Genomic DNA, 21,112 nt, shown 5'->3' with positions numbered 1-21,112 from the left:
TTGGTGGGTGATTTCAACTGTGTCTTGAATGAAAGTGATAGATCAAGCAGGCGCAACGTTAAAGATAGAAGCAGTGATGTCCTGGCACAGGTGATTATTGAACGCGAATTAGTAGATGTAGCGGAGTGTTTGCATAGCTCTCGAGATGTGAAGTATACCCACTTTCAAGGCACAAGCAATGCCCGATTGGATCGACTTTACCTTACTGCAGATGCGATGTCCCAGTGTAGCAGTTATAATGTTGTCCCGGTTTCCTTTTCCGATAACTGTCTTGTAAAATTCAATATCGGGTCAAAAAAAGAAAGGAACGCCTTTTCTTGGGAACAGTGGAAAATGAACTCTAACCTTTTAAGGGATGAGTCGTTTAGCGCATCAGTTATTAAAAAAATAAGTAATATTAACATAGAGTGTATGGACAAAATAGGAGAAGAATGGGAGCTATTCAAGCAGCGAATCAAAATAAAAGCAATAGAGAGATCTAGCGTTTTATCTTTTGAATCTAAGAAGAATGAGAAAGAGCTTAGACGAACACTTGAGAGACTAACAGCTCTTGAATGTGAAAAACCCGGAGTATATGGTGACGATTTGTGGAGTATCAAACAGAGGATAGAGGTATATGAGGAGGAACGCTATCGCGGAGCACTAGTGCGAGCCAGAGCAACATCAATGACTGTGGATGATCGCCCGACGAAGCGAGCGCTTGGATTAGAGAAGAGTCATGCCAGACGAAATCACATAGATGCCATTGAAGTCAACGGTATCGAAGTTTCAGACAATGAGAGCATAGGACGAGCGTTTGGCAAACACTATACGAAGGACTCTTCGCTGCCACCCCCATTGATTCAGAGGCATTTAAGCAGGTGTTTCTTAGCAGAATGCCGAAGTTGTCAGATAACACCAAATCAGCTTTAGAGCTTTATATAACGCCAACGGAAGTAGAAAGGGCTATAGATAAAATGAATCCTGGTAAATCTCCAGGGCCGGACGGGCTTAGTGCTTCGTTTTATAAGGAGTTCAAAAATGAATTATCCCAAGTAGTTGCAGATGTCTTCAATCAAGCTTATAAACTTAATGTCCTCCCTAGGTCCTTTAGTGAAGCACATACAGTTTTGATACCTAAGACAGAACACTCGGAGAAGTTAAAATTAGTTTCTTCGTATAGACCGATATCACTAACTAATTGTGATTACAAAATTTTAATGAAAGTACTAGCACGGCGACTTCAAGGGGTAATCAAAGAATTAGTAGGGCCTCACCAAACATGTGGGATTATGGGACGCTCCATTGTGACTAATATACACAAGATGCGCTGCGTGCTCGAGTGTAGCGATGCCAATCAAGTAGGGGTAGCCATTCTACAGATTGATCTCGAGAAAGATTTTGATTGTGTTTCCCACAACCTTCTGCTTGCCATTCTTGGCCATATCAACGTTGGTTTTGTAATCAGAGATGGAGTATCTATGGCATACTGGAGTTGCACAACCCGACTGGTAATCAATAAGACGCTAGGAGATACAATTAACATAAAGCGTTCTGTCCGTCAGGGCTGTCCGCTGAGCCCCCTACTTTTCAGTTTATATATAGAATTGTTGTGCTTAGCAATAGCTCAAAACAGTTGCATTCGTGGCTTTAGATTACAAGAATCCGAAGTTAAAATTTTGGCATATGCCGACGATGTGGCTGTTTGTTGTATCGATCGAGATAGTGTTACCACTACCATCAGTGTGGTTAAAAGGTTTGGCTGGGCAACTGGCAGTCTAGTAAACTGGGGAAAGTGTCTGGGTTTCTGGCATGGAGAGTGGTCATTGATTGATTTGTGGGGTTTAACGTCCCAAAACCACGATATGATTATGAGAGACGCCGTAGTGGAGGGCTCCGGAAATTTTGACCACCTGGGGTTCTTTAACGTGCACCCAAATCTGAGCACACGGGCCTACAACATTTCCGCCTCCATCGGAAATGCAGCCGCCGCAGCCGGGATTCGAACCCGCGCCCTGCGGGTCAGCAGCCGAGTACCTTAGCCACTAGACCACCGCGGCGGGGCATGGAGAGTGGTCATCAAAACCAGACTATTTTGCCAATGTTAAATGGGTGACCACATCTGTCAAGTACGTAGGGGTGCCACTGGAATTTTATAAAGATAATGAGAACTACTGGCAAGAACAAGCGAAAGAAATCTGGACGAAAGCTAATAGATGCAACGGTAATCATCTGTCAGTGTTTGCTAGGGTGACTGTCTGTAATCTTTTCTTTGCCTCAAAACTTTGGTATGTGATGCAAGTATTGCATTGTTCAAGGGCAAATATACAGAAGTTCCATCGTATCTTCGCAGTGTTCGTGTGGTCTTCGAACTAGGAGAGATGCAGTCGAACTAATCTGTTTCGAAAAGGGAAACACGGAGGGCTTGGTTTAAGGTGGCGGTCCTACTGTCGCTATATTGCGAGTAGTTCTGGAAAAAACACCAGACGGTGCCACCAAGTCAGGACTGGAAGGCCAACATTTCGGAGGTGAACTGCCACACGTGTGCCGGCGCGCCACACTGCATGACGAGGGGGTGCAAATCACGCTGACACGGTTCCAAGAAATGAGGCACTGAGCAGGGGCTTTTTTTTTTTCTCCCCTTCAGCGCTGACAAGGTTCGAAGAAATGAGGCACTGAGCAGGGGCTTTTTTTTTCTCCCCTTCAATGACACCTCCGTCTCTCTCCATGCTCACTAGCCCCTGACCCCTGCGGTCGCTGCTTTTCAAGAGATCCCTCATGTAGGCTGCGTAGCCTGCTTGGCCAGCTGCTCTATGTTCCATACAGTGCCGGAATGCGGGGTTGAGTAAAAAACTCTATCGCGGAGGTCACAACAATGTATACAACGGAGATCAAAACTTGGACTATGAGTATTCATGCGAGGTTCAACGGAACAGGTCGTTCTACAAATAATTGGGGTTGCTGGAGCATGATGCGGTTCGGTGGGACAGGAGAAGGCAAATTATATTTGACTATGTATACTTCCTTCCCAGTATGACCTAAGCTTCCGAATTTTCAAAACAAAACAAAACGGGTAGTTAGGCAAATCGCGTGCTAAGAAGTGTGGCCGCTGTGACTCACGGTGCCCAACACGTGCCGAATGCATAATCATTATTTTTCCCCACTATACGTAGCGTAATTTATTTCATTAGAATTGAAACTTCAGCAGGCTAGTATGAATTCATGTTTTGGTTGATGCAACGTTTATTTACCACGTTGCCGTACGCAAAGCATCGGACTAGTCGACAAACTATTTTTATGACGAAAATGAAGCAATTACCTCTTGTGTGTCATATGAGCGAGACTCGCACATGCGTGGCTTGAATGGTCCAGGTGCGTTATTCCCTTGTCCAAGGAACGACTTCTCTATTCGCGTACGCTATTTCAACATCATTTTTTTTTTCCTGTAAAGGTCGTGGCAATAACATGAAGAGTGATCGTTTCGCCCATATCAGTTATTGACTGCAAGCTCGTAGATTCGAGGCCGTTACCTCAAGCTCTATAAACATATCATGATAAAAACTGGGGCGGATTCACACAAACCTCCCAGGAGTGCAACAAGGGAGCGGAATACTTATGATACAGTGCATCTCCCATGCATCTTTCTACACAGCCGCTGCTTGTAATTCTTCTATGTCGTACCCATTTCGAGTTCGTAAAGCGCATGCAAGGCAAAAACATGAGTACACAAATACAATAGTTGCAAAGGAGTTGAAGAAAAGGTCTTGTCGCACTGAAGAAGGCTTTTGGATGCATGATTGGTCAATTCAAATAACTATGTCGGCTAACATATCTTCAAGCAACGAGTCTTAGTGTTGTGTATATGCTATGCAATGAAGGGCTGTCATGCAGTAAGCAAGATTGAGTCAATACACGTTGTTGTGACAATTTATTTAGTACGAAACGAGCGTCGGCAGCACTTGGTTACACCCACGAAGACACCTGAACATCACACACACAAAAAAGCCCGCAGAACTACAACGCATACATTCAGAGAAATGTGAAATCGCACAAAGCAAAAGTACATATAATCACGACTTTCGGATGCGAACTTGTGACAGCAGAGAATGGAAGGTGTATGTTTTATTATTATTTTCCGTTATCCTATATCACACACGAACTTTTTACAAAAGTTCATTGGAGCTTCTGTGGTCATGTCTCTCGGTCATTGCTGCTGCAGAACGCACGTGAATGGCTGATGACACACCCGACACAAGGAAGTGAATTTCTACCTCATAGCTTGTTCGAACAAGAGTCTTTGCTATCGTCAAATCTGAGCCTGCATCTGCCATTCGATATATACAAGGTCGTTCTCCTAATGTGCAGTTTTTTAGAGCGAAGCTCTTACGCACATACTGCTGCGTTGAGCGGCGGCGCCTGTTGGCGTCGTCGGCGTAACCAATAGAGCGAACAAGGACGAAAGAGAGCGAACGTGGAGTCTGCCGATGTCACTCTCCACTCCATGGCCTCTAACCTCGCCTTCTTCCTCCGTCACGCTCGCTAGCCCCCCCGGTCGCAGCTCGCGCGCGTGCAGGGCTGGCACGTGCACTGCGGCTGGCTTCGCTTGTCGTAACGGGGCTCTCGGCATTTCGCTTGGTTCGCGACGCCTGCAATGCACAAAGTGGTATGCGTAACGCTCGAGCACTGGCAATTTGCGTGGAAATATGTAAATAGCTACAACTGCACATGGCCGAAACTACAGACGCACTTGGCGTTGCCCCAACACGAAAGTGCGCTCAAAATCACCATTAGGTAGCATCGTCACAATTGGTGAATTTCTTGACAGTGCACGCGCCCAGCAGTCCTACGACTCAAGGCTGTGGAAAATGTCCGAGTCGCCACTCTGCTTTGCCTCCTTGTTCTTCATCGAAGCTCGTTTAGACTGCTGGTGTGACTTCATTGCTTTCACATTCCACTGTGGTCTGCGTATGGGCATGCTGCGCGTAGTACGGGGATCTACAATTTCAGGTATAATATGCAGTCTCTGTAAAATCTGATTAGTTGTGGAAGCATTCTGAATTTCCAAAAGTCATTATCTCTTTCGATGCGCTGTACGTGGATGCCCTTCGACGTGCAGACGACGAAGTGGCAGAAACTTCTTTTAGTGATATGCAGCTGGCCTTGCACTTGGTAGAAATAGTTATGAGAGCGGCTCAATTTGGGTGGTTCGTGTACTTGGCTCCTTTGATTGTACTTTTTAGCTGCCTCGGATGGCTCCATGTCCTTCGCAGTGAATGGGCACTTCACCTCCACGATACCGTCGCTCGCAATTAATCCGTCTGGCGACGCCGCCAAGAATCCGTACTCTGGGTAAACAAATAACCCGCAAGGTTGCACAGCAGTTTCCATTTCTTGCTCGTATAACTGGAGTGCGACACGTTCCTGTTGTCTTCCATGCATGCTCAAGAGCGGCACTGGTGAAATTTTTCTTATAGAGCAGGGTCTTCACGAGCGTGTCACACGGTGTCCACTCCCTCCTTCGGCATACTGCATAGAAATTCGACGCTGTTAGGCGCATGTTCCTTTCAAAATGCCATGTAGGATTATCAGCCTGTCCTCGAGTAGCCTTCTCAATTTCCATCTGCTGTTTCTCATTCACCTGCAGGCTTGCTAAAACAGCCCGTTGTTTCTCGGCATATTGCTCTGGTGGCATGTCTGGCTGCTGGCAATTCGGACCATAATGAATCATTGAGTCGTTCACCGTAGACTCCTTGCGCTTATGCTGCTGGTGGCCATTTTCTCCAAACAGTTTTTCTCTGAGAGACTCTTTGTTTGCTTTCTGAGCCGTCTTCTTGCTTACGTAGCGCGTCAAGACGGCCGCGGGGCTCTTGCAGGTTACAGTTTTGGATGTGGTGCAGTGCCACTGTAGCCCCAGCTGAAAGCTGAGCCCAGCTCCATAACAGCGGTGTTCATAAGAGCCCTTTTGACATCTGTTGGTCTGTTTACCACCAGATAATTTGGCTACCAGGGCTATGACTGCCTCGGCAAGATTACTTGTATCATCTGTCACAAGACGGTCAGCTTTTTCGGCAATTATATTGGCAGCGGTAACTATTTTCATTTGTAGCACCTTAGGCATGCTATCATAAATGTTGTCACCTTTGGTGCCATCACAGAAGTAGTCTTTGCACCTGTCGTGGCAACCAAAAACATGTTTTGGGCCATTTATGAGGTCACCCGCGAGCTGGCGCGTAAGGTCGGCTTTCTGAGCACGCTGCTTTTGTGCAGTACCCTGTACATCTCTAAGAATGTTTGCGTAGTGCTTTATGGCCTTCCGTGCACCATTCTTTAACCGCTTAATCCTAGAGCCACTTAGGAAAGCTGAAATGCCATTTGTTTCTTTGGCTATGCCATAGAGCCGAGTGGTGCAACATTTCACAACATGGTTTGCACATTCCCTCTTTTTTACAAAGCGCCCGTACTCCACTTTCGTGAGTATCTGATGTAAAACGGATGAATCCACGTCCCCTATAAATGTCCGGTATTCCACACCATGCATTTACATGCTTCTCTGGAAGCCTTCAACGATAATATCCGACTCCATTGCCCCTGAGCTTTGGTTCCAATTCTTGTAACATACATGGTCTTTCTTGCCCTTTCCCGTCCTAGAATACGCCTAGTAGCTCGAAAAGAACAGAAACGTTTCTGAAGTTTATAAGAAAGTGTGGTGACATCGGTGTGCATAAAACACGTTTACATGAGTGTGAAACATGCGCTTCGCATTCATGTAAGCAATGGAAGGCGCATTGCACTAATGCGTAGGAAATGGGCAGTTTTGCGAGTGCCGGTCGATTCACGGGCCGTAAATCACGATGAGGGGAATGGTGACCCCCCGTTGTGCGAACTTCGTGCGTCCCTCTTTCGCTATAAGGAATTAATTAATATAAGCTCAAGAAAACAAAAACACTCGAGAAAGAAGTGGGACGAAGCAGAAATGTCGGGAGCTGAGATATTCCTGCCTCCTGCCACTCCTTTCTCAAGTCATTGTTATTTTGCTCGCGCTAATATGTACCTATTTATATAGTGGTTGATGACGCAGAAAACTGTGCGAATTTCTGTTTCCCATGCTCGAGGCACGACTAAGCTAATGAGTTATTTTTAAATTCTTTTACATAAACCAACTGGCCCAGCTACAAGTCGCTGTAATCCGATACTCGCTCGCTGTAATCCGACGCCACATGGTAGCTGCGGCATACGAGAGGTCCTGCAAACGGCGTCGCATCACCTTTCCGAAACGCGCTTGCAAAGTCGATAGGCTACTCTGGCATTCGTGTAAAATTGATTACAGCCTGACAGCTCGAGGCAACTGCCAGTCAGTCGGCTGCCAGCTGGGGCGACTAACTAACTTCATTCAACAAGAGGCCGGCACGCCGTCTCCACGGTTGTTGGGAGTGGGGTCCAGTTCGTCTTTCCTCGATAAGAAAGCACGTCTGCGTATAGCCGCGCGTCGACAGTTTGCCGTAAGCCGGCACGGCACGCACAGCGTTTATACGAATGCGACAACTGGCGCATCACGACCATGTAAACGGGGGTAATGCGCTAGAAAGACGTATCGCACAAATGCGCCAGGCAGGTCTGGATTTCGAGGGGTAAGTCGACCCAGAGTACTTTTCATGACAAAGGAACGCCGACCACCCGTCGTGTTGGCCTTGTGTGCACTTCTCGCACACAAGACAGCTGCGAGGACAGAAAGCAAGAGCTTCTCGAGACTAAAGTCCGCTAAATTTTTCTCTTTTACTTAAGTAACGACAACTGCCTCCTCTCCCGACCCTCTCTCACACACAGCCGGTGTCTGCCGCCATGTGCTTCCTAACTAGGAAGACTTCCAAAGCCACGTACGTATAAGTAAATTAGCCACGCGCCTATCAGTGAACAATGTGCGAACGCGACGCGCTTTTCTCCTCCAGCTAAGGCCCGTTTACATTGACCCGACGAGGGCGCGTTGAGTCTAAATAAACAGGTTTTCTGGACTCGCCCTCCCCATGTATAAGCGGACGCGTCGGGGCAGAGAGTCGTCGCGGCGAGTCCCGTCGACCCGGAGACAGGGGGTAGGTTCACCGAACTCGCCGCGCTCAGAAAGGGCATGTATAACCGGTCGCGCTGAGTTGACGGCTCGTGACCTCTCCCGCCCGTCGCCGTCTCCGCTTCCCCTGTCCCCATCACTTCGACGTTGCTCTTTCTCTGTCGGCTGGTACGCGCGGTACGCGCGGAGGACATCGTTCTGTTATGCGGTAAATGCAGATCACTTTTACGTTTAAATCTTGCTTGGCACGTCCTACGAGAGCTTGTTGGTTATCGTTCTCACGACCGGCTATTTTGCTCTGCCCATAGCAGGAAATCGGCTTGTCCGCCAGAAATCTCAAATACGTGCACATAAATGCTTTAATAAAGTTTCTGGTCACCTCGCCATCAGAATACATTTGCGTAAATTCACAGAATTGTCTACTAATGCGCAGCATTCCAACTCCGCTTGCATTTATTTTGCGTTCTTCACAGCCAGATTCGACTATGAAAAGGCAAATACGTTCGGGTATTTTATTCTTTGTTAATTTTGTTTTGGGTTTTTTTTGCAAGTGGTGTAAATTGACTTTATCACAAAAATTAAGTGAGTTTACCAATACATGTAGTTTCCCCCAGAGGAAAAGCGTAGTCCAGGGTTGGTTTCGCTCTGAAATATTGAAATATTACACGCAGCACGGTAAAACGATTCTAGTCGGTAGGAAAAGAACCGCATTTCCTTGTTAAAACGCATTCACCACTAGTGTATGTTAATGTGTTTTGCGGGGAAGCAATGCAGTGTTCTTGACCAAAGTCAGAAATTTTTACAGCTTTTCAACTTTTCTAGAGACAAAGGAGCTGCATAGCTTGCTTGCATTGTTGACGGTAAGTGGGGGAAAAAACGAGTCGCGAAGACAGTAGTTTGGAAGCGCTGGCACATGAACTTTGAAAAATTTGCTATATTGCTCATGTTCAGGCACTTATCGGTCTGTGTGGCGCTCCAGATAAAAATATACACTTTGGGTCATTTCAAAGGGTGCAGAAACGATATTTATTTCTGTAAGTTTAATACGAATCTTTGTTTTACGCGAGAAAATATTATTTATATTGAGCTGTCCCCAAGGCTGTCAACGGCGGATGTAAGCGCACTTCACTGCACCCAGGGTTCCTCGGCAGCCTCCTAAATGCACCAAAGCCGGCTTGTTGATTCGTGCTCCATTTTCCTGCGCTTACCGCCAGTAATAGAAACAAATTATGCAGCTGCATTATCTCATAAAAAGTTGTAAGAACTGTAAAGACTGTTAAAATATCGCCCAAGAACAACGCATTGCTTCCCCTCAAAGAACATCTTGAGACAACCTAGTAGCTGTGAACGCGTTGTGCCAAGGAAACGCTGTGTTCTTCCTACCCACGAGTTTTTTTCACAACCTAGCTATTGGGCGCTGCCACGATATTTAAATTGCTCTGAGAGACTGAGAAAAAATACCAAGACGGGAGTTGAGATAGCCATCGCGGTGGCGGAGCGACAACTGCGTAAACAACCGCAGCCCACAGCGGCGAGAGGCGAGAGCGCAGGCTTCGGAAGACGGGCTTTCGGCTCGCCTCGACGCAAAGCGTCGCTGCGATAACCACTCACCTCAACTCGTCCGTGCGAGTTCATATAAACTCGGGCGCGTCGAGGTAAGCTGAACCCGCCACTCAACTCAGCCCGCCCCCGTCGCGTCCATGTACACGGGGCTCTAGTCCCCCGTCAATAGTGAGCGAGGAACGCGTTTTACCAGGTACCAAGAAGGGGTGCCCAAGGCGACACCACTAACACCTGAATAGTCTAGATGGCCTCGCATGAGGGCAGGAGATGTGGAATGACAGCCACTATGCTAGCCTGAAGGTGCGAGGCAGCATGATGAGGGGGGAGGCGGACTGAGTGAGGATGAGGACGGACACAAAAATGCGTGCTCAGCACGGAAGGCGACAGTGCTGTAGTAGCGTGAGACACTAGAGATAGAACGCATTTCTGCCGCATCCTCTGGTGTCCACTGCTCGCGTGGAGGGCTTCTTTAGAGTTTGCTTAGCGTGCGCTGCGAGTGCGTGTGGGAGTACCTGCAGCACGAGTGCCTTGCCGGACTTCACATGAGTCATGACAAATCATAAGGATAGAGCTTCACGGAAGAGGAAGAGAGCCGCCATCGCGACATGTCGAGCACGGGCAGCAGCTGCATTTTCACACCATTCAAGGTAAGACCATTTCGATTACTGTGGTTTCTTTTGATAATAAAAGCGCACAGCTACAGCAGCAAAAAGAAAAAAAAACATTATAGAAGCATATTCTTGATACGGTGGCGAGCTCGTTTTGTACCCCAGACGCAATGTGGGCTCCGTAAAGGAAGAAGGAAGCAGAAGGCAAATTGTCACGTTGTGGGCGACATTCTTTCTATGATCAGCTTTACATTGCCAGCTACACTGCTATACTTTACTCTATTTTATGTTGGCCTGTTAGTTTTGGCGGCTATATATGTACAAAGACAAATTCGTTAGAACTTCTGCTTTACGGCTTCAGGTGAACAAAACTGTCCAATGCTATAGCCCGTACTTTGTCGCTGCAGCGCCTTTCGGTGCGTGTACAGGACGCTGGACACGCAGTCACTCCTACATAATGCGCGCCCGTGAGAAGAAAGTGCTAAGATCTGCGGACGTGCGGAGTCTATAAAAAGCCTTGTTTCTTTGTGTATCTGAAATGTCGCTGCCGTGTATCAAAAGGCTAAGGGTAGGTACTTCTTAGCGCTGTGACGAGAGGTCTGGGCGAATCAGGACCTACAACACGCTGTGTGTACGTCACAACGCTCCTGCTTGCGTGTTTGTCTGCTTGGGCGCCTTTCATTTGTCGTGACCTTGGGCTCCGTCTATCTTTCTGACCTGCACTTGTCCGATCGAACAGCATATTTGCGGGCGGAACATTGAGCAGTGGTGGCAAAGCCCGGCATTTTTGTCTGATGCTGCTTTTGTCGCAAGCACGCGGCGTGCTTGAGAGCTGAGCACTGTAACTGAGAAAGTGTTATATAAAAGCTAGACTGTGCTCAAAGTAAAAAAAAAAGATGTGAGATGCACCCAATCAAATGATTCTGTACACACGAGCGCTTATCCTACAGCGCACGGACACGCGCGCACACAGCGTGTCACATGCCCTATCCGCCCAACCATCCTCTCAAAACGCTATGACGCACTTGTCAATCCGTAATGGTTCATATTTTATCCCGGCCATCCTTTTCTACCGTAAATATGTTTTTTGGAAACAAAATTATTTAGTTTATTTATTTATTTATTGATTGATTAGGATCGAGGAAGACATTCAAGCAACCCATAGCAGACGACTTTCGGGAGAAATTCTTTTCAGTAATTATCCCGACTGAGAAAAGGACTCGCCCTTTTATTTTGAGTTTTGCATCGGTCCCTCACCACACCAGCTTATTATTCATGCCAGCTTTGGAAGTGTAGTTGCTACGATCCCTGTGCATCTGGTGCTAGCTCACTAACCACATGACGTACTTTCCTGTACAATTTTCAGGAAGGCGAATTCGCCGGAGAGCAACAGAGAGCAACGCCAAAGCGCCGCCTGTACGCCATGCTTGGACGACAGTGGTTTTGCCAGAGAGGATGACGCAACGTCTGAATACTGGGACAATTTCGGCATCGTCGAAGAGTCGCTGCCGGGCCTGAGTCTGGAGACAAGCGTCACAACTCAGCCAGAGGAGCCGATCATCACCGGAAGAAGAGTTGTGTCGCTGGCCCATTTCGTGAACGCTGTTCGTAGTCTCGACGACCACAGCTGTCCTAAGCTGACTGGACGTTTTGCACTCGTGAAAGAACGGAGAGTGGGGCTCTGGTCGGAGCTCACGTTTACCTGCAGGGAATGTCAGGAAATCAGAAAGTTGACGACTGACCCCGTCACAGAACCAACGTCCCTCACTGACAAAGCAAACATATATATATATATATATATATATATATATATATATATATATATATATATATATATATATATATGTGTGTGTGTGTGTGTGACGCTATGATGACTGGGTGACATTGCCTGGCTCATACCCCATGTTTATTCCTTTCTGCACTTCTTCCTCCTCAGCTTCTACCAACCATCAGTTCATACGTCACACGATTCCCCCTCCCCCTGAAAGAATGCGCGAGCTACAATCTAGAAAGCATGAACAAATGGAGTCTTATAATAAAAAATAATGCCAGAAAATGCAGTAGTTCCATGCCACACGGCGGTTCCATGTACTTGCATAAAATGTTCACAGGAAAGGCAGTCCGGTGACATCTAGGAGACCTCAGGTGGGCGAGGTTGGCTGTTGCGTTCTGGTGAGCATAACCATGCCTTCAGCGTTAAAAATGATGATGGCACAACCTGGTTAGTATTGAGGAAGGAACAAGGCTGGGAGTCCTTGTAGCGTTGGAAGGTCGGATGTCTCATGCGTTGGATTCTGAGACGTGGCTGCGACAGACGCTTTGTTTCTAAAATGCGTGCTTGTTGACGGATTGTGATGGCGTGATGCCTGCGGGCTGGCAGTATGCAAGAAGTGCTTCCGCATGTTTCTTGGCGTTTTCCGTGGTGTTGCGGTCTGTGTAACTCCAGGCGCAGGGAGCGTCTCTGGTGACTTTCCTCTGTGCGAGAAAATTTGACGTCTTGGAATACTTTTTCGGTTAGAGATCTTATTTTCCGCTGTTCTTCAATTGGTGAGTGTGCTTCCGTTGAATTTCGCGTTCGTCGATGCCTTCGTTGCAGTCTATTTTGTTGTCGCATGAGGTTGCGCGCTTGGCTATGCTTGCTTTGCTGATGCTGCTCAGGAGATGGCTGTAGTGGCAAGCCTTCCGGAATGGGACATTCATTTACTTTGAGGTTTGACGCGTCCTGTAGACAGCTGATGCATGGTGAACAGGTTTCTTGATTATCTGGCATGGTTGGTGGTACGCCATCATTGCTAGCCTGCTCTTCAGAGGCTTCTGTGACGTGGTTGATTACGGACGCTTCTGAAAAACAACTGCGTACGAGGTTTGATGTATGATTTGTTTCTGAGTTGGTTCGAATCTTGGATTGGTGACCACTGCATGAGAGTACGACATGTGACGTCGCATCACCAGGTTTAAAATGCAAATTTTGGCATGTCTGCGGTGCCGTGGAAATGAACTCTTGCGACAAAAAACATTCAGAGTTGACAGATAGTTCATCAGGGGCTTCTTCTTCGCGGCTCACTATGAGTGGTTCTTGCGCCTGGTAGCATGTGACGTTCGATGCGTCTGAGCCTTCTGTGTTTGGAGTTTCTGGTGGCTGCGCACTGGACGGCAACACCGCAACAGGGGTAGTTCGGTAAGGTTTGAGTTGTGAATGGCCCTCTTTCTGTCCAACTAACGATGCGAGTTGTTCTGGCGCATGAATCTGGGTGGTAAGTCCAGGGCTTGGCGTAGCATCGTCCAAGCTCCGCAGCTCTATCCCGACCAATGTGAGCGTGCTAGATGTGAGATGAACATTGGGAGTCACGAAAGAGCAAAGCGATGGAAAACCAGGAGGCGGGCCAAGTCTGCGAGATGGGGAGTAAGCTGCTCCAATGCGTGAAGACTGATTTTCACTCTTTGAGTCATCTTGGCGTTGTTTGGTATTTTCCCCATGTGTCAGCTGGTCTACCATGAACAAGGCGTCCTTATGACACGAATAGTGACCGTTAAGAGCAGAGCTGCGTCGTAGAAAACCAGATGGTGGACCATGTATGCGAGACGAAGCTTGAAAAGCATCAGTAGGGTGAGCGACGTCTCGTGTCGTATGTTGGTGCCACGACTTTGGAAATGCCGACTTTCGTGCACAAGGGAGTTGCGCTTGACGGTTGGGTTTTTCCGAATATACGCATGGCCTTCTGTAAGTAAACGCATGTGCCACTTCGTCTTGAGGCACTTGTCGATTCGCGCTGGACTTTCGAATGCTTGAGGACTGCTTAGGAAATTGACGATAGTGTGCAGTTGTCTCTAGCTGGTGGGCAATGACTAGGTCTTGGTCATAGTCGTTAAAACGGGTAATCATCTCCTCTTTGATTTTTCGCCATGACTCGTCGTTCTCGAATATGTGAATTAGGTAAAATTTAAATGCCTCACCGGTGACGTAGTCGCTGAAGTTCGTAACCATTTCCCGTTCCGACCAAGATGCGGCGGTAGCGTGGAACTCGAACAGGTCGAACCAGTCCTGTACAGGTCCATCGTCCGCTGCTCCGGTGTACTTGGGGATGGGAAGGTCGGTCGATGATTCTGTCATGGTGCTGGTCGCAGTGTGCGGCTAGGAGATGATTCCGTAGTCGATGTATGGTCAGGGCGTCTTGTGTAGAACTGCGTCGATGATGAGACACTGATGAAGGGGCTGGGAGGTCTTCATCCTGTCGACTTGTGTGACGCTATGATGACTGGGTGACATTGCCTGGCTCATACCCCATGTTTATTCCTTTCTGCACTTCTTCCTCCTCAGCTTCTACCAACCATCAGTTCATACGTCACATATATATATATATATATATATATATATATATATATATATATATATATATATATATATATATATATAGGAGTCTATGATGCTGCTGTTTGGGCATTCATGAGTATCGGATCGGGCCACTCGCAGTTCGAGGAAGCAATGGCAGTCATGGAAATTCCTGCTATGAGCAAAGGGGCTTTTCTACGCCGGGAGGAGTCCCTGAGAAAGGTAAATAAGCTGATATATATTTATTTTTCTCTTTCTGAAGACGATGGAGGATGTACAGCGCTTTATTTTTAGTAAAATTCACGTGAAGCGACAGTGGCACGTGCATGGCAAGCGTTTTGAACGGGAGTACGGCACGATGAAAATTTCTCTGCAACATTTCGTCGTATACAATGAAACGATTGATCGTGAGATGTCAGGATTACAAGTGAGCCAGTAATCGTCCTGTCTAGGAGCTCACTCACGCATTGACGCAATTACAAAGTGCGGCATCGCTATTGTGAAAACAATTTCGACGTTGTAATCTGCTGTAATTTTTGTTTTGTTGCAGTGCTGGAAAACCGTCCTTCTTGACCAAATGATAAAAGCCGGAAAAGAAGAAAAAAAAACTCGCGGAAGAAGCTGGGGCTTTCTGTGAGGATGGCATAACCCCCTATATTACAGTGATTGTCGATGGTGGGTGGTCACACGGCAGTCATGGACACCGGTATTCTGCCAACTCTGGTGTCGCTGTGATTATAGGAGAATGCACGAAGAAGCTCCTCTACCTAGGAGTACGAAACAAGCTGTGCAGTACCTGTGAGCACTATATGGCGGCTGTCGTGATACTGAACTAGCACGGCACCAACGCCGATACCACTAGCATCTGTATGCAGTTCCGTGAGTGCCTCCGGGTTGAAATGGCGCAAGAGGGGCCCGGAAGTAAGCAAATACTTCAGCTGCTCGAAAGCAGCCTGACACTCAACGGTCCATCGGAATGGGGCGTTTTTGCGGAGCAACTCTGTCAGAAGATGAGCAAGCTGGGCGAAGTCTTTGATCAACCGACGAAAATAAGAACACAGGCCCACGAAGCTATGGAGATCCTTCACAGACGTCGGTTACCTGAAGTCTCGGACAGCACTGATTTTGTGTGAGTCTGGTCGCCTCGTATACCGTCCCTGTCGGCTAGATATCCAAGCACAAGTGCTTGACGCTTACCAAAATGACACTTCCTTGCGTTTAAAACGAGACCAGCTTGTTTGACGCAATCTAGAACAAAGCTAAGCCGATGGTTGCGCTCGTGGAATGTCTCGCCAAAAATAATTACATCATCAAGATAACACATACATATCTCCCATTTGAGACCGCGAAGGATGGAGTCCATGAATCGCTCGAAGGTAGCTGGGGCATCGCATAAGCCAAACGGCATAACGTTGAATTCAAATAACCCATCAGGCGTGACAAAAACAGTCTTCTCTTTGTCAGACGGATGCATTGGTATTTGCCAGTATCCAGACCTTAGGTCGACGGACTAAAAGTATGCGGCCGAGTGCAGACAATCAACAGCATCGTCGATGCGTGGTAACGGATAAACGTCTTTCTTTGTGACGGCGTTGAGACGGCGGTAGTCTACACAAAATCGCCAAGAGTTGTCTTTCTTTTTACTAATATAACAGGAGCTGCCCAGGGACTGCTTGACTTTTGAATAACGCCTTTCTGCAGCATGTCGTTGACCTGATCGGCGATCACTTGCCTCTCTGACGGGGATACGCGATAGGGTTTCTGGCGTATCGGTGTAGCATCTCCCGTGTTGATGCGGTGGTGCATACAGGATTCGGGCAGCGTGGAACAACGCTTGTTTTGAGCGAAATCAAAGACTCCCGCGTAGCGTGTAAGCACCTCCTCGAGGACAATCTGCTCGGAAGAAAGCAACGACTTATTGATCATACGTTCAATCTCGACTGAGTACTTGGGCGCAGTCTGACTGATGGCTGGAGACTCTGAGACCATTCTGATGTCAATTGTGGCCTGCTCCTCGAACGTTCCTAGTTTGAATCCGGCTGGTAGAACAACAGGCTCTGAGGCTGCGTTGAGCGCCCACAAGCAAGCATGTCCTTCGATTGCTGTAAGGACAGACCGTGGGACCAGCATATTCTTCTTGATGGCGTTTGCATGATCGGGCTCCACAAGTCCAGCGCAGGGTACTGAGCGGACATGAGAAGAGCATACGGGTACAAACACTGCTGTCCGACCAGGGATCGTCACATCTTCAGCCAACGAAGGCGCATCGATGGGCAGAGTCGGAAAATCGTCAACTATTGCAGCGGGCAACGTACTTTGTAGAAGAATCTCTCCAGTTCCACAGTCAAGCGTAGCGCCGCATTCATGAAGGAGGTCTATCCCTAAACTGACGTCGTGAGATGAGCGAGCCAGTACAGTGAATTCAACTCGGAAATTTTGAGCACCAATAGTGAGTACAACTGAACAAATATCAACAGGGCATAACGCTTCGCCTCCAACTCCACGAAAAGTTTCTTTACGATTCCACGCGAACATAACTTTGGGACCCAAGAAACGATGTTTGCAACGAATACTCATAACCGAAACAGCAGCACCAGTGTCTACAAGAGCAAGAGTATCTACACCGTCTATACACACACGCACTTTGTTCATCAACATCACAACAGAATAAGGAATTGGCGAAACTGATCGTCCCGCGACCGCACCTCCATCGGTCGCACCAGTTAGTGTCCCAGCTGATGCGGGGAAGGTGATCGACGACGCGGAGACGGCGATCGGCAGGACCGTGTCGGAGGCGGCGTCAGGCTTCACTCGGAGGCGGGGGACTCGCTGCGAAATTCGTTAGGCCATTGCTGTCGGGGACGGTGGCCGGCCGGGTGAGAGGTCCAGGTTTCCTGCATACGAGGCGGGTGCGTCGAAAAACGTGGTGGCACAGGCGTTTCGTACATAGGAGCCGGACACGTCGAAAAACGTGGCGGCACAGGCGTGCCGTACATACGAGCTGGATACGTCGAAAAACGTGGCGGTGCAGGTGGCCGTCTGGAACAGAAGCGCGAAATGTGCCCTGGGAGACCACATGTGTAGCAAATGGGGACTTGTCGGCTTACATTAGCAGGAGCAGAGGTGGCAGAAGTACGCGGAGACGGGTCGTGCTCCGCAGGAACATTTAGTGATGACGCATAGTAATCTTCTAGTAGAGACCTGGTTGACGACGGTTGGAGGTCCGCAGCGGCACGTCGAGATGATGACATTTGGTGGTGGCCGTGACCCGTCGGGGAAAACGGAAGCTGCGGGGTGAAATCTGTAGTTTCTGTACGTGGTCTGTTTTCAACGTGGAGCTCTCGCATCCAGTAGAGAGGTGGCTCGGGGCACGCGGCGAACGAGTATTGGTGGTGAACGTCACCTGCTTGAAGTCGTACGAGCTCTTCTCGAACTACCCGACGTACGAGGAAGGGAATGTCTTCGCAGGTGGCGACGTCCATACTTGCGACAGTGGGAACATTGTCCAAGCGCCCGAAGTTGCGTAAAATTCTCCGGGTCTTCAACGCCTCGAATGCGCGACACTGCTGCCTGAAAATCGAAGGAGTTTTCAAGTTTTCTTTTGTTGTCAAAAAATTGTACACGTCCTCGGCGATGCCTTTTAACAAATGACCGACTTTGGCATCGTCAGACATACTTGCGTTGATAATCCCGCAAAGCTTCAATACTTCTTCAATGTAGGTTTTGCACGTCTCGCCGGACAACTGAGCTCTACGTGACAGCGTTTGCTCAGCTTTATTTTTCAAGGAACTCGTGTCCCCAAAGCAGGCCTTCAGTCCCTTAACAAATATATCCCAAGAGGGGAGGACATGTTCATGGTTCTCAAACCAAAGCAAGGCTGTCCCAGCAAGGAAGAATACTAGTGGTGTTGCATATTTCAAGCGTGTGGTATGACGCACCATGTTAACAGAAGTGATGCTCGGTGTGTGTGCACCCTCTTTCCGTTGTCATCACACCACATACATTTCAAATAGACTTGGGTACACGTTAACGTTAAAAAAAAAAAACCTCGCATGGCCGGAATCAATCTGGGGTCTTAAACCACGGCGTGCCTCCTAAAGATATGATGGTTTTGACACGTAAAAAATTATGTCCTTGCTAAGTTGCTTGCGCCCGAGCCACGGGTGATATACAGGTGCCGCTATGAAAACAAGTTGAAAAAAGAACCAAGGCAGATATTAAATTTTCATGGTATCACGAATTTTGACGCGGTTATCAGGAGCTAATCTCGGTGTAACTGAAACATGCTCGATGCTAGTTGCTCGATGCTGAAACATGCGCAATGCGATGACGACCAAGCGAAGCGTCGAATTCACAGTTTCAAATCGACATTCGTATCTATGCACACGCTGCGTAATAAGGTGTGGATGTTATCCAAAATGAAACATGCTCTGCAAGAAACTTGCATGAAAGAAGTGGACATAAAAAAAGCTTTTTTTTGTGCGCATCATTGTACTTTCAAAGAAGCTGCAAAAAATCAAAGATGTCATTGAGCTTACGAAGCGACCTTCTTAACATCTGATGAAAACCTCGGCAAAAGTGACTTATGAAACTGAACCCGCCGCATAAAATGGTGCCAGAACTGAACAGGGCAGGCATAAGTTTACCCCCGTATTCTAGAACGTCTCTTCACTCAACGCTTCACCGAATTCACTTGAAAAAGCCGATGGAAGCGCCCTCTCTAGGCACAGCAAGTCACTGCATATTAGCGATAATGTGGTGCGATTCTCAAGCAGCGCATCGTCAATTTCAGCCGAGCAGCGACGCAGTGCTTCACTCTGTCAAGTGAAGGGTGAAAGTCGAGTCGAGGAGCGTTTGTGAAAACGGAGGTTCAGTCTCTTCACACTGACCTCCTAATAAATCGAAAGCCACGTGACAAACTTGGCGACCAAGCAACCGAAACCGAACGCTATATAAAAATGCACGCGGAAGCATGGTGGTATTTTGCCGACAGCTCCGAGAAGAAACCACTGCCGCAGCAAATGCGCGTTTTACCGGTAACATACATTGATACATATAGAATTTGCGCCGTCACCTCACTTTTAATGTCCTTTAAAGACATCGTGTTTGACTTGCTTGGTCCCGAAAAGGTTGTCGACGAATTCACTCTCGGTTCTGATAAGATTTACACCGTAAAAACGTTTTATAACCTTTTGAAACCTTCGGAGCAAGTCACAGGTGACGCTGCATGTGGAGGGTGACCAGATAACAGCGCGTGCAAAGCGTGTGACCGTGCTGAGTTGGCGCAGGCTGAAAGTGGGAGCATGGTACAGATCGATCGGCTTTTGCTAGAAAGGCGGCGAAACGCGTGCGGCGCAGCGCCCCCTGGCCTAGGTTGGGAGTCCACTTACCGGTTCCTAAAAAGAATGATCATCAATGTTTCTGTTCTGTTTATGGGATAAGCCATTCACAACGCTTCACCGGCCACAACGGTTGTTACACCTGCTGCGATAAACAAGAATGAAAATTGGCCCCGTATCTGCATGGTCCACTACAAATGTCATCGAAAGACGATAGTTTTGCGTCTGGAGAGATTGAACAAAGCGTTTATTTGATGTTCTGCGCAAGGGAATTGGTGAATGCTATTCTGGAGGCGCTGACTTAGAGTGCCTCGAGCCAACGCCTAGGAGGCGTTGCTTGAGCGTGCAGCGGAGACGACGAGCGCACGAAACCACGTCACACGTGAGACATGAGCGCTATCTGGCAGTTATCTTGGAAAACAAAAGGCGCGGCTCTGAGACGGGCGCGCACATCCGTCTCAGAGGTGATAAGGTGTAGAACGCAAGGCGACGGGTAGGTTCCACCACCGTGTCGTCTCAGCAAAGCGTTGGAAACTCTTCCCTTTTCGTTCAAGCGTTGCATGGTCAGTGCCGCGTGATGAACGCTAATACTGACTTATGTGTCCCTTTTCCGGTAAGAGACGCACATACAAAATATATACGTTTTGTTATGGTGCCTCAGATGTGCGTGATAATTGCTTTTAATGACACAAGCATGAACGCTGAACCTTGAGCGACATTGGTGAGCGCTGCGGTTGGGGTCGGCTGTTTGGGATATCCGCTGGTGCCGTTTAAAATGCCCAGTACCGTTAAGGATGGACAAACAAACGAACAGAGAGACAGACCAAAATTTTTGCGTCGAAGTTCCCCAAGAAAGACGATCGTCCTTAAAATGGGAGGAAGACGCATCGTTGGCACCACGCATGCCCAGATGTAGCGTATATACTACAGCGGATGTCGCTAGTGCATCTGCGAACGCTACACTTCGTAGTTATAGACGTGAGAGGTGACACCACTGTTTCCCGATATCACGTTCAGCCGAGTGAACTTGACAGCGAAATGCGAGATGGTCATTCTAGCTGAGTGGAAACGGAAACTATGAAGCGTACAAAGACCTTTCATGTGTTAAAGAAATCCGCGCCCTTCGTAAAACCATGCAGCAATCATTGCATGGAAAAGCGTGCGTTCAGTTTTCTATTATATTTAAATGCGAAGCATTTCTTTATAACCTGCTGACACTTTGAGCGAATCC

At 47.8% G+C, this 21,112-nt stretch overlaps 1 protein-coding gene across 1 annotated transcript; it reads left to right on the top strand.

Annotated features, from left to right (window-relative positions):
• Positions 1 to 10,124: 10,124 nt before the first annotated feature.
• On the top strand, positions 10,125 to 15,123 carry LOC119185864 (uncharacterized). Its single transcript, XM_075874438.1, has 3 exons — positions 10,125 to 10,251; positions 11,579 to 11,941; positions 15,093 to 15,123. Exons 1-3 carry the CDS (start codon positions 10,154 to 10,156, stop codon positions 15,121 to 15,123), a joined length of 492 nt encoding a protein of 163 aa, XP_075730553.1. The 5' UTR covers positions 10,125 to 10,153.
• The last annotated feature ends 5,989 nt before the right edge of the window (positions 15,124 to 21,112 follow it).

This window comes from Rhipicephalus microplus, chromosome 9 (genome assembly GCF_043290135.1).
Source record: "Rhipicephalus microplus isolate Deutch F79 chromosome 9, USDA_Rmic, whole genome shotgun sequence".
NCBI classification, from domain to species: domain Eukaryota; kingdom Metazoa; phylum Arthropoda; class Arachnida; order Ixodida; family Ixodidae; genus Rhipicephalus; species Rhipicephalus microplus.
The sequence above is the reverse complement of the archived record's forward strand: the minus strand, read 5'-3'. Positions and strand labels throughout refer to the sequence as shown.

What these genes read in the sequence shown, in the direction of transcription:
- LOC119185864 (XM_075874438.1), top strand. Translation starts at nt 10,154, where the DNA reads ATGACAAATCATAAGGATAGAGCTTCACGGAAGAGGAAGAGAGCCGCC. An exon ending in GCATTTTCACACCATTCAAG is followed by an intron (nt 10,252 to 11,578) that starts GTAAGACCATTT and finishes TACAATTTTCAG; the next exon opens with GAAGGCGAATTCGCCGGAGA. An exon ending in GAATGTCAGGAAATCAGAAA is followed by an intron (nt 11,942 to 15,092) that starts GTTGACGACTGA and finishes GTTTTGTTGCAG; the next exon opens with TGCTGGAAAACCGTCCTTCT.